General features: G+C 36.3%; 1 protein-coding gene across 1 annotated transcript; it reads left to right on the plus strand.

Annotated features, from left to right (window-relative positions):
• Nucleotides 1-3,038: 3,038 nt before the first annotated feature.
• LURAP1L (leucine rich adaptor protein 1-like) lies at nucleotides 3,039-3,608 on the plus strand (the record flags this gene model as incomplete). Its single annotated transcript, XM_010297189.1, has 1 exon — nucleotides 3,039-3,608. A coding segment is annotated over one exon (375 nt), but the record flags the coding sequence as incomplete, so codon positions are not given.
• Nucleotides 3,609-13,955: the final 10,347 nt, after the last annotated feature.

Below are 13,955 nucleotides of genomic sequence, written 5' to 3' on the forward strand. Positions count from 1 at the left end.
ACTCCCAGTAAGGCTGTTCCACAGAAATACTGAAGCTGTGGATGTATTTAGAGAAGAAAAGTTATTTCCTGTGAACTGAATCTGAAATATATGAGATGTCTAATTTATCTAAAAGGGACTGTTTCATTAGAGGCATATTGGGGCTAACTCTGTTAAACGTTTCCTTGATCAGCCTTTTGGGAAATTTGTTGTCTCCAAGCTTGCTTATATTCAGCAAATTGCTGAAGTCTGTAGTTGCATTTGAGAAGTTGGGTAATTTACTGCTTTCATGACAGTCTAGTTGCTGAGCAAATGGTTTATAGTGATTTATGGGTAGGAGTAAAGGAACTGGCTTGAGCAGGAGGGCTATGAAGTGGTCAATTTTTTTTCAGAACCTCACATCTGAAACAATGATAGATGGGCAGTTTTGTTAAAACTCTGAATGGTAAAGTTATTTTGCACAGTACCATGTAAACTGTGTTAAAACCTGTAATACTGTATTGAGAATAATTCAGAAGTCATTCTGAGGACTGGGGAAGAAGACTGGGAATACATACGAGAGTTACATAGACAGTCTGTTACTACCAAAGCTTAAAATAACTTTGTGTTGGGTTGACCCTGGCCAGTAACTAAGCACCCATCTGCTCACTCACTTCCCTCTCCCCCTCCCCTCAGTGGGATGGGGGAGAGAACTGGAAGAACAAAAGTGAGAAAAACTCATGGATTGTAATAAATACAGTTTAATAAGTGAAGGAAAGAAAGAAAAAAAACAAGTGATGCAAAGTCAGTCACTCACTATCTCCCACCAGTAGACTGATGCCCAGACAGTCTGCAAACAATGGCTACACTGGAAAGACCAAACTCAAGGGTTTTATTCCTGAGCACAACATCATATGGCAGGGAATATTCCTTTGGTCATTTCTGGTCAATTGTCTCAGCTCTGTCCTCTCCAAACATTTTTCCCAGCCCCAGCCTATTTGCTGAGGGTGCAGAGTGAAAAACAGAGAAGGCCTTGATGCTGTGCAATCACTGTTCAGCAACAACTGAAACACTGGTGTGCGATCAATTCTGCTTTAGTCAGATATTGAACAGAGCATCATACTGGCTGCTGTGAAGCATCTCAGTCAGAGCTAGCACAATCTGCAGTATCTAACAGAGTAAAAAAACCTTTTTAGACAACTTTACCAGGTCATTATAATTTAGGATATTTAGAAGATGACATTTGAGTATAGAAAGACACAGGTCCAGACCGTACTCTTGGCAAAACAAGATACAGTTTTTGCTTCCTGAGAATACCGATTCCATTCCAGTCCATTGTGGATGAACAATACAGGTGCTGTATTTCTGTATAGTAATTGTGGACTTGGAAAATAGCATTAAATTTCTATTGTCTGGCATAACACATCTTAGTTGTTTTCTTCCTTATTTCTCAACTGAGTGAAGATGTTCAAATTTTCAATATACTACTGTCTTTTTTGAATTAATAACCTGAAAGTTAAGATGTTAGTGCCCTGTGGAAGAAAAGCATGTAATATATGTGTATATATCAGACATTATGGCACACATATTTTTGTAGAAAAGTACACTCAAATTATATAGAAAGAAAAGTGTTTTTAAAATGCGTGTATTAAAGCAGTGACATATCTGCATGTAGTATGCTTTACTAGTACAATTAAAGGATGTGAATATGTGATAAAATATGACACAAATTACACACTAGACATGGTATCTCTATAAGTTAATCTGAAATGACTGGTGTCTTTTTTCCAGTGGTTTTAAGCATGCATGCCCTATGTTGGTACTATGGCAAAAGCCCATCTAGGTGGAGGTTTACTGTGCAAGGGATGAGACTGGAAGTGTGTCTGTTGTGGTGTCAAACATTTAGTAGTGCTGAGGTGTTGTTGGAAAGGGCTGGAGACTTGATTAAGTCACAAACCAGCATAATCTTCTCATAGTGTGGGTGGAAGTAGCTTCTGGCTCTCCACACTTGATATTATGGTCAAACCGAGAATCATCTTCAGTTTGTCAGACTGCCTTTTCAGTATTTTTATTTGTTTCATGTGATGAATAGGAGGTCACACAGATTTGGGTTGTTTTGCCAATACTGATGATGTTTCAGATTAAAAAAGAAGTAAGAAATAAAACCCTTAGGCTTCACCTTTATGTGTCATCTCATTGTGGAAATTTGAGTAAAACAGTGTCTTATAAAGTCTGTTAAGGAAAACATGAAGTCAGTTAACTTAAATATATCTGTGAAATGCAGCACTGTAATATTCCACTGTGCATTACCATTGACATTTCGGTGTGTATGCATCAACCACCACAACTAAGTTGGAAAGTAGGACTTTGTGCTTAATGTGTATTTTTTATTTAGGTATTTTTTTCATTTATGTTAATCTATAATAAGTGGTTGACTGTGAACTCATCAACTTCATCTAATATGGGTTTAAATAATTTGAAATTTACAGTTTCAATAAGTTCAATATTTCAACTGTCAGACGTTTATACAGCAGCCTGCAACATAAATTCAGGTCTAGTGTGAATAAAAGTCAAAAGTCCGCAAGCCTTTTTCCAAATGATGCACATCTGAAAATTTTAGGTTACCCAAGTAGCCATAATAAGGGTAATTTGGGGTGAACACTTAGCTGCCTGGATCCGCTAAGTAGATTAGAGTAATTGTAAAAGGAAATGGGTTTGTGTCTTGATTCTCTGAATAACAAAAAGCTATCCCCAAGCATTCTCATAGCAGCTGTGTTTCTCATCTACATAGCATCGTGTAGTACGTGTACAAGTCTTGTCATTGACTAGCATTCCTGTTAACGGACTGCTTAGGTAGCCTGATCCAGTTCCCAGTGGAATTTCATTGGAAGTATTAGTATAGCAATACTTCCACTGTTTTGTGTTTTTTTACTAATTATTTATATAGATTTGTCCTAGATGTGAAAGGTGGATTTTTGGGTGCGGGGTTTTTTTTAACTCATCCATTGCCTGCCTTCATCATGTAGAGTTTGATTTTGAAGAAAACGAGTAATTTTTTTTTAATCACTTTTGCCTTGTAGGTTAATCTCCGAGCCACTGATGTGAAGCTTATGCGCCAGCTACTCATCATCAATGAAAGTATTGAATCAATCAAGTGGATGATTGAAGAGAAGGCCATTGCCAGCAGAGGTAGCAGTTTGAGTGGCAGCCTGTGCAGCTTGCTGGAAAGTCAGGAGACATCCCTCCACGGCAGCTGTAACAGTTTACAAGACTGTAGTGATGGACTGGATGGAATATCAGTGGGGAGTTATTTGGACACCTTAGTGGATGATGTACCTGGTCACCAAACCCCTTCAGATATGGACCAGTTCAGTGATTCTTCTATTATGGAGGACTCACAGCCCCTGCATAAGCATCCCAAAATTGATTCTGATGAGTACTACTGTTTTGGTTAATAAAAACAAGTTCCAGTGGGACACAAATGCACTTGTACTTAGGCTTTTTCTTTGCTGCTATTTTATTTCATGTGCAAAACCCCCAAACTTCTTTTGGAAGGAAAACATAATATGATACTTTGACTCCACTTCATAACTTTTCTGTTGCTTCTAATACATTTTCTCCTTGGTGGGTTGGACTTTCTTCCTCCTCACCTTTTCTTAATTTATTGTCGTGATTTTTCTTTTTTTGTTTTAATTTTTTACAATGCTGTATTTACAGGTCTTTAAAAGTGGTGAAAGAAAAGCTTTATCTTTAAAATGAGACATCAGGGAACAAGAGCAACTACTTTTTATTTGTGGGCAATAAAATAGCTTCTGATAAATATATGTTGTAATAAATTTTCTTGTCTGCCAGGTTTGGCCTTTCCAAAGACACTGTTTTTATGGAGCCTTAAATCTGAATCTTGAAAATACCTCTAGAAAATAATTTTCCTTTTGTAAGCAATGATATTTGATTCTGTTAAGCTGTCCTTATTTGGTATATAAAGTATCCTGTACTTTCCTGCGTGGGGTTTCTTTCTTCTTGAATGTTCTCATCCTTCTTGTCCAATTATGGGTTTAAATGCTGGGCTTCATTGATGTCTTGCGGTGATGCATTCCAATACTGTAAGCTCTGCATAAGATTACATTTCATTTTTGTGCTTCATACCTTTCATTTTCATTGAACCTGCTGTTTTATAGGCTCAGTCTATATCTGTAAAAAAATGAAAGAGGCATCCCACATTAAAAATATCCAGCTCTAATAGTTTGGATACTGAGCCAAAATTCCTCAGTGTGGTTGTTTTAAAAATGTAATTTAAAGTCGTGACAATTTTTACTTTGAAATGGAGGGATTTAGAGGGCACTGGTGAAACACTTCACAGGAGGCAACATGCTGGAAGGCATGTCCTGTTTTGCTTTTGTATGCACACCCTCATCCTTAACAAGTTTACTTTGTTTTTACCAAATATTATTACTAAGAGAAAGTGTTGCCCTGCTGTCTTTTTGTTTCCTGTTTTACAAATAAGAGCTTGCTTTAACCTTTTTGTGCCTACTGATACAGCTGGGGGCTACAGCTAGTTACTCACATTGGAAGCATCTGAGAAGAAAAACAGGAACAAACTGCAGTGTGGAAGGTCTCTGGCTTTGAGACCCCCTGGTCTGTGCTTTTGTGCAGAAGGTTAGGAGGGAGATTTTTCTTTTAATTGCTTCAGAATCATAAAGAAACAAGACTTCATCCTTCAACAGTAAAGAAAAAAATAAGAATAAAAGAAATAGAATTGAACCGAGTAATGAATGTGTATTTCTAGCTTACAGAGAGTGAAAGAGATGTTGATGCTTACACATCATCTAAAAGTGCCCTGTCTTGCCAAGTCTGTATTCTTACTGCCGGTAAAGCATGAAATTCCCTCACTTAAGAAACTAAGGTTTGCCAAGTATAATACAGGCTACCTATTTAAAATATATTTTACACATTCTGAAGTATAAGACTATTATATGCAGCGCTTGACATATGTTGGTTTGGTTCATTTTGGGATAAAGTAATAGTCCAGTAAGGTTCTGCTCTTCTGAGACAAGTTTACATGGATCTGTCTTGTCCAGCATTGCTCAACATTAAATGTGGAGAAAGGTAAAAACTCAAGAAAGTGAACGTGGCAGTTTGTGCTTTGTGGTTAGCTCCATAACTTCTCAATACAGTATATGTGTGTGTCCCTCAAAATCAAAAAACTAAGATATGTATATTTTGCTTTGAACATCACGATTTATTCAAATAGAATGAGAGTGAAGAAATTCTTCACTTACCAAGAATAAGGCTTTTCAGTCCAACTTCTGAGATTAACCAGGGTACTGCACACAGCTTGAAGAAAAAGTGGCAAGCCCTCAAACGACAATACTGTGCTTGCTTAACATTCTTAGGTTTTTAGTCCCTTCCCCATCTTATGCCTTCTGGATATAGTTTGAAGAAAAAACCTTAGGAAAAAACTATTTCTCAGTGTACCATTAAATGGAATATCAACTGTGAATACAAAATAGGTTTTATTAATTTACTTTTTTTTTTTTTTTTAATTTAAGGAACAGAACTAACTCCCTGCTCTGAACCTGTGACTCTCTTGACATTTTTTCTACCTTTATGGCTTGGCATGGAAGTTAAACATCAGGATGCATACTCCCTCTCAATGTAATGAATGTGCAATATATACAGCCTTTTCTTCAACTGAGATTTTGGGCAGTAGGCCAAGACACACATAAAACTTTTCTACTATGAAGGAAATTCAAAAATATTCTTAACATACCTTCTCAAATATCCCCCCGAGTTATACTGAAATTACTTCAAGGAAAATACAGGCTGTAGATGTCACCCACCCACTCACAGCTCTAATACTGGATAAAGAGTAATTGCATCAGTGATAGATTTATCACATTATGATGAAAAAGTTCATTTAAATGGGGATCGAAACTGGCAGGAAAAAAGCCTACTACTGGAAGTGGTGAAATAAAAGCTATTTGTGATTAGAAGCTTTTATTCCTGTTTGTCTCTTGACTGGAAGAAAAAATGACAAAATACAGATGCCAGGAGACTGTTAGAAGGAAACAAGAATGGCCAGGTGGTGTGTTTCTCATATCCAGGAACATGAACACCTTGGGGTTTTTTTTGAAGCATAAGAACTTCAAAGATTTAGGTTTAACTTAGATTGCTTAATTACATTAATAGGACTTCATAGCCAAAAGATGATGATCTACTCTGACTTCCCGCTTAAGACAGACCATGATATTTTATTATCCCCTAACAACTTCACTATTTAGACAATAGAAAATATTCAATACTCCTTAAAAAACATTCCCATTAAATAATTAATTTTGCTTTTAAGCCGTTTACATATTTCTTCCACCTTCCTCTTGACTTGGTCAACCTTGGTCTTGCAAAATTTTTGTCCAGTAAAAAGAGATCTGGATGCCCTCTTCTAGTATTTTGCAGAGCTAAATTCTTTTTTCCCTTGGGATTCCTTGTAATTTTTTTCTGATTTACAGAACTAAAAAACAATATTCAGTTGTATAGAGCACAGTATCTGAAAACACTTTACAAAGCTATGTCTCTTTCAAATGGATAAAAGCAATAGAATTAAAAAGTGGAAAATAGCAAATATAATTAATTTATACTCTGTCATTTTCTGTCATCTTACCTCTTCTGTCACTTAGCTTGCTTCCAGACATGACAAACAATTTCAAGACAATTTGTGAAATCACAATGAGCAATGCCCAGTCCATTCTTATTTCCATACTGCTGAAGTTCTGACTTTGAAAGACACTCCACTATGTAAGCTGTGTAATTCAGAGACAATAAGGGACAGTCAAAAAAGACAGTTTTGGTATGCTTTCTATTTTAAAATAACTTTTTCCTGCTAGTAATAGGAAGCAGCTAGTAAATGGATGTGCTCTGGTTCACAAATGAACTATTGAAGGAGACAAAAAAAAAAAACCTCAAACTTTCACATCTGAAAACTGTGGTGCCTTAAAGATTCTGCCAAGACAGTCTAGCTGTGAAGTTTTGTTGCACTTTCAAAAGAGCAATTAAAATTCTTTGAAATCTCTCTGCCAGCTGCCAGGTCTAGTATTGATCTCAAGGTTGCATGACTGTTTGTGTCTCCACAAATGCTCTCAGAGGATGAAGAACCAAGCAGGAACTCTTGGATCCATCAGTAGGCCAGAAACATTGTACTAAGACCCTGAAGATAGAACAGCGTCTCTGGCTTTGGAAGGCACACTACCATTATCCTGCTAATTGAAACAGGATAATAAAAAAGGCAGAAATCTGGTGTATCATATTAAAATGAGCCCTGACTTTTGAAGGGAATGGTAAAATGCTGGAAGTACTGTCAAAATGTTTGAAAGTTTGAAGTTTCAAAAATCTTTCTCTACATTTCACTTTGAAAAAGAGAAATGGTTGGTCAAGGTGGGTGAAGTGCAGTGTGAAATACTGTCTGGTTACACCATGTGGCTGCATCTCATATAACCATATATAATTCACTAAGAAACTGGGGGTGGGGGGTAGTAATCTTAAAGTTTAACTAAGCTGTCTAAAAAGCCTGTGCTAGTATTTTCCATGTTGCCAGCACTTCTGAACCAAGCCTAAAAGATGTGTCTTTGATATAAAAAATTAACATATACCCAACAAACATGAGATCAGTAGAAAGCATCCATCACTTTACAGCAAAGGAGGCTTTGTTTCATTTTAAATGTGCTGTTACAGCAAGTTTGTGTTTCTCAGAATAGCTATGAATTTACTATAGACACAGTATAAATGCATCCTGCCCTGAAGCAAATAGAAGCTTTTCCCTTGCATAAATTAAAAAGATATTAATGCTGCCTGCACTTGACCTTTCCATTGGTCAGAGATTAAGTTTCCCTAGTAAGTGTATCTAGAGTAAAAATAAAACAGTTTCTTTTTTTTCCCCCATGGAATATTCTATGCTGTGGCATACAACTACTAAGACAAACAATCTTCACAAAGTCTTTTCAAAAGCATACTCTTCCAGCAAACATGTCTGATCTTCAGGACTGACATTCCCTATAGTCTTGCTTGGTTTTGTTGGCTTAGTCCCGAAAGAAACGTTTGAAAAGATATGTCCTTTGAGTTCCTGTTAGGGCACCACATGATACAAATGATAAATAAATATTGCTAACACAATTTATATCTTTTTTTTTTTCCTCAAAATTGGCTGCAGAAACTATGTTGGTATTCCTAAGCAATTTTTTTTTTCTTACCCCATTTTTGTCTGACATCAATATGGAGAGAAAACATCAGATTGAGCCCAAATATCTGAAATCATGCTTTCACCTGTGGACCACAGAGCGCACTTATCCACAGTGCAAACTTGTCAGCATTGCTGGGTCCAAAATTTTATACCTAATGGCTGTAACATAATACATTAAAACCCTGTCATATGATCACTGTATTGATCATCTTCTGGAAACCTGAAACCACTGAAACCTTTTTATTTTAGGAAGGATACAGCTTTGATTTTGTGAAGAAAAATGTTATTGTTGGAATGGCGTAAATTTTGGTCTATGAATTACAAACTCAAAGGACAAAGTACACAATAAAATTGAAAATCTTTTGTGTTAGGTCTATCTTGTAGTAGACTGTGTTATTCTTCAGTGATGTTGGAGACAGTGTTTCTCGTCAATGTTTGGTATACCACTTGAAAATAAAAAGCAGTTTACTTTTTTCCGGATGGCATTATGTGAGGTTTTGTCACAACTGTACAAAGTTATTACAAGAACAAACAGTTGTAGTCTCTTGTTTAAAATAATGCACTAAAATATGGAGTTAAAAATAGATTTTAATCTTTAGAAATTTTAATTGTAAACTATTTATTGTTGTGCAATACGGCTATCATGACTAATTTCATGTTAAAGAAAAAAAATCTTTTTTGACTCTCAAGTTCTTTTTGCATTCCAAGTCGAATTCCAAGAACCAACACTACAAAATTCTATGTGTGAGAATATTTGTAGAAAATTACCTGATTCATTCTTTATTCAAGTTTTACTGTCAGAAATGTTCCCATCACCTTACCAGGTGAGTGTCTAAACAATAATGTATGACTTATCAGGCAAATCAGAATTAAGCAGTACAGCATAAAGTAGTACTTGTAATAAAGTGATTGTGTTGCCTTTTCAGAAAAAAAAAACAAAAAACACAAACAAAAAAAAAACCACCACAACTTTTCTCTAAGAAAGGAAGGAAGAGAGACAATAACAGAGTAGTTATTGATGCACTCAGTCCTGGGTGCATCCAAATGATAGTGGATCTCAATATGTTAAGGACAGATCTGACCCTATGACCAAGCTTGCAGGAGGTAGCCTAAACGTTTTGCACATAGAAAACAAATCTGAATGCCTCCCCTGCATTTTTCATTACAAACCAGTTTCTGAACTCTATATAAAAGTATTTGTTAAACCAAGGAAAAAAAAAAATTATGAACCTACCATTTGGTAGTCTGGCTTCCTAGATTGCTTATTCTAGCTCTAAGACACACTGATTTACACTCAAATGCTTGAAGACAAAGTGCTTCAGTTGTCTTAAAGTAGCGCATGAATATAAAAACCTATTTAATAGGAGTATTTGGTATTTATTTCTCACCTAGCCATTCTTTGAGAGCCTTATCTTACTCATAGTTGGTACCATTTTTTCTAAAAGGCAGATTTTTCCTGTGAACATGAGAAGACTCTCCCAATATTTATATGTTTTGCAATCAATTTCTTTAGGCAGAGTTACTGATATCGCAAATGATCAAATTAAGGAGAACCTATTCAACCTTTTTGCAACTCTGAGAATTTTGATTGCTTAGAAGACCAACTCTTTACAGTGCCCTTTGTTTCCTAACAACTGGCTATCACACAGCTTGCACAGTCAAGTAATCCTAAAAATATTTTGATGACGAGGGAGGAGAAGGGTAATTAAAATGCTGCTAATTTTTTGCACAGAGAGGCTGTGTTTGGAACGGTGACATAATCTTTAGGACAAATATGGCTTTCATTGTGCCACCTCACTTCCCCGTTGCCTGAAGTAGTGTAAATATTTGCTTCAGTCCATGAAGCTACCCAAAGTCATTGCTGGGTCACTTTCTTTCTGCTATTCAACATGTTGATATCAGCGGAGAGATTTCCAAAATGAGTCATAGTGCTGTATGGGAAGCTACCAACTTGTTTTAAACTTTGCATAGAACAGATTGCTTCTTCAGAACACCATCATCAGGAAAGGTAGAGTTGAGAAAGACTTTTAGATTTTTTTTTTTTAATTAATGTAAGCCTGGGGATTTAAGTCTTATCATTCCACTTGTCATACTATAGCTTAAATTCCTTTAGCAACTGAAGAAAGCTGAAGGGTGAGTTTCAGGTTGTAACAGGAAAACTGATTTATTGATGTCCGTTTATGCAGAAGAATAAGTAAAGGAGAAAGATACCACCAAAAATGTTATGAAAATACTATCATGATACTCCTTCTTCCGAAATGTATTCAAATTCAGAATATACCCTTAGATTTGCTGAAGGGCAATATCTTGTCTTTTTTTTTTTGAGAGAGAGAGAACACAAGCTCTTCAGGGAGTGTAGTTTCTTGGTGAACTGGGACACACAGATGAGGAATTGAGTTAATATGGAGAGAATAGTTTGAATAAAAAGAGTAGGCCACTGATCCTAGTGAAATATGCACTAGAAATGGTCCTGGAAGCCAATTAAAATCTGAAAGGATTTCCAGAGGTGAACTTTACAAAGGATAGGGAATTTGATGGAGACTTCCTTCTGGGTAAACATCTGATGGCTGTGAGTTTTGGGGTTTGGATTGGGGTTGGTTTTGTTCTTTGGTTGTTGGTTTTTTGTTGTTTGGTTTTTCTTCTTACTGAATGGTAAGGTAAAAACCCTACATTCCTACCAATCTATGGTTTAGGAAATCAAATACCTTCCCTTTTTCTGTCTGTAGTTTCAAGTGCTTGGCTATCAGAGCAAATAAGGCATTCACTGAATAATCCTAATCTGTAACACCATGACTGGAATTGGACTTTCTGTTAAAATGATGACAGTTTTGTACCTTTAAATGGGCATACATGAAATAATTTAGCATATATTTGAAATTCCTTAGTAGATCATGAACTTGAAGCAGATTTACTGAGGAAGTCATTCTAGTACCAAGGTTTCCTTGCATTTCTGCACACAATGTCAATTCTTTGATTTTTGTAGCTCTCTTCTCCATAATAAAATAAATTCATGATACAATATATTATAGAGCTTTTTCCCCTTCCGTATGTCATTTTGGCCAACAAAATTCTAGCAAGACCATTAAGCTCTCATTATTTCATAAAAATGTAAGAATCATTTAGAAAGGTAGAGAAATTTACTGGTTTTTTTTTTCTCAAGGAGTTCCAAAATTGTATAGGATTCACAAGGCAATATCCATGTCCTCAGATCCTTTACCATGGTAATTAGGGCAATAAAAAGTACAAGTTTAGTTTACTTCACGTTTTTAAATGAATGTTAATCTTGATGTTATGACAGGAATATTTAAAGCTTGAACTGCCAGTTTTGCCATGTCATCAGGCTGACAAGCCATTGACAATGTAAACATGATATATTGCCATGGTTTAAGACTAGGTGGCATATGATCTAGCCTGGGAAATGCTTTCATGGAGGCATCCTAGGAATGGCTGATTTGTGTTATGAATCCCAGATGATTCTTATGCTTTTATACTGAGGAATATTAATCATATAGGACCTGGGGTGGTATGTGGAATGTACAGTACAAAGAAGACTGTACCATTACGGTCTGTCATGAACAATGTGCACTTCATTCAATTTATTAATGCTCTGTTTCCCCTTCAGGCAAATCATTTCACCAGTGTGTGATAATAAAGGGCTTCAGTCAGACACTTTTGACAAACTTGACAGGCTATTGGACAGAAGCCATGTTCTCAGATATAAACTCACGGCTTGCTTTACTGGGTTTTCTCGCAACCAGGCCTGGAAAAGGAACACACGTTTCCATCAGTGCCACATTGTTTGATGCAGAACTTCAGAGGCTGTTGGCATGCTTATGATATTGAAAAGAACTGTTTAGTGAAAAAGATTAGGAATTTGAGAGAGTGGAGAAAAAGTAGTATAACACAGCTAATGACAAAAGATGTTGCTGATGTCTAGGTTCCAGATGGTGGTTGAGAACTAAGAGCACAAAGCAGGATCAGTCATGAAAGATGGGAACCAGCAAAAGAATTGCACCTCATTTGTCCAGTCTCTCTCCTTTACACTGTTGTAGACATTGTGGCTATGTACACTTGTAGAGCATCAAAGGCTGTAATTTATTTTCACTGGCTGTTTCTACACATATAGGGGATAATTTCATGAACCCCTTAAAATGCTACAGCTTCCTTGCCTTTTCTACTCTTGGCCCAAACCACTTTCCTTTTTTACCCTGGGAAGATCCTGGAAGAAACCCTAATCTGTACCTTTTAACACTCAGGGAAGGAATCCTGTCAGAGAGAACTGGCCACTGCTCAACCCACTTTCCCTTCTCAGAACTGCACTGCAAGCTTTGACAGCTGCTGATTTGTGTGAACCAGTACAGCAAACAGAGCTTTATTAGCCGAAAAGTAGTGGTGAGGGGACAAAGTTTATAGGTTTGGTAACTCCTTAATTCACTGACAGTCTATATTGTGTGTTTTAGCAGCTTGCATACAAAATAGGGCTTTATTCTGTCAAAACATCACAACAGCAGATAAGAAAGATTAGGCTTTGCCATGAAGAAATTAAAAAAAAAAAGAACAGCTATCTATTTTTTTATATAGCACTAAGGTACAAAGGTTTGTCGCTCTTCCCTGATAATAAGGGAAGTTCAAAGTACAGTTTGGAATAAAGCCCAGAGTAACTGAAGTCACATAACTTTATCAAGGACTACCTTTTCCCATTGAAAAAATACTGTTCTCTGCTGTAGGTATCTCATTTTCTAACATAGCTTATGACTTTCAATCTCTAAGGAAAAAGAGTGATGTACTGTATAAATCTTCATGTTTTCTAAGTATTTTATCCTTTATGTATAGAATTTTTTTTTCTGGATGAACAAGTCATAGTAATTTCTTGGACAGTTAGCCTCATTTTGGAAATCAGGCAGGTTTTTGTTCTGTGTACAGGTTCATTGTTCTTTTGGTGTTTAAAGTAATTTTAAATTAATTCCTTATCGATTTGTTTTTAGTATCTTGTTTTCATAACACTAAAGCATGAACATTGGTTTCTCTCTTTTGTTGCTCTAACTGAAGTTAAATAAGAATAATACCACCAACTTCCCTTTAAGCTTCAACTCCTTTTCAGCTGAGAATGCTGATCATTGACAGTGATAGGGGACTTCCTTTCAAACTTCTGGAATAATGCTGTTGGGATATTTTGGCCTGTTTGAAAAACAACCAATGTGAATAACATTTTGCAAATCTTGCAAATCAATCAACACTTGTTCTTTAATTTCATTTTAGAAGTGCTTCCCAGGAGGAGGATTTGCTTCAGTAATAAGCTCACCCATTAAGATTCAAATATGAGAAAATCAAGTCCAGAAAAAAATTGGCTCTCTTGACACACAAGGCAAAGTGGAAAGAGGTTATTCTATGCCCCAGCATAATCTTCTTAAAGAACAAGGCAAAGGACTATTTTATCTGTTTTACCTACTTGCCTCTAGCTATCCTGGCAGTTCACTGGGGTGGAGAAATGTACCTTTTCATGGGAAAGCTCTGTCAGACTTTCCAAACAAACATTACAAAGCTGATTTGTAGCCAGTCTCTGGCAAACCTGTTTCCTACTACCATTCTGCAAGTGTAGGCATCCATTTCAGAAAGATATTTAAGTATGTGGTTAACTTCAAGTAGGTGAGTAATCTCATTGACTTCAATGGGACTATTCATGTCCTTAAATGCCTGGCTGAATCAGGAACTAAATCTTCCTGGTTATCCTTTCAGCCTACAGAGAGCCGACACTGTGCAGAGGCTG

Source organism: Phaethon lepturus, unplaced genomic scaffold (assembly GCF_000687285.1).
Source record: "Phaethon lepturus isolate BGI_N335 unplaced genomic scaffold, ASM68728v1 scaffold11141, whole genome shotgun sequence".
Lineage (NCBI taxonomy): Eukaryota > Metazoa > Chordata > Aves > Phaethontiformes > Phaethontidae > Phaethon > Phaethon lepturus.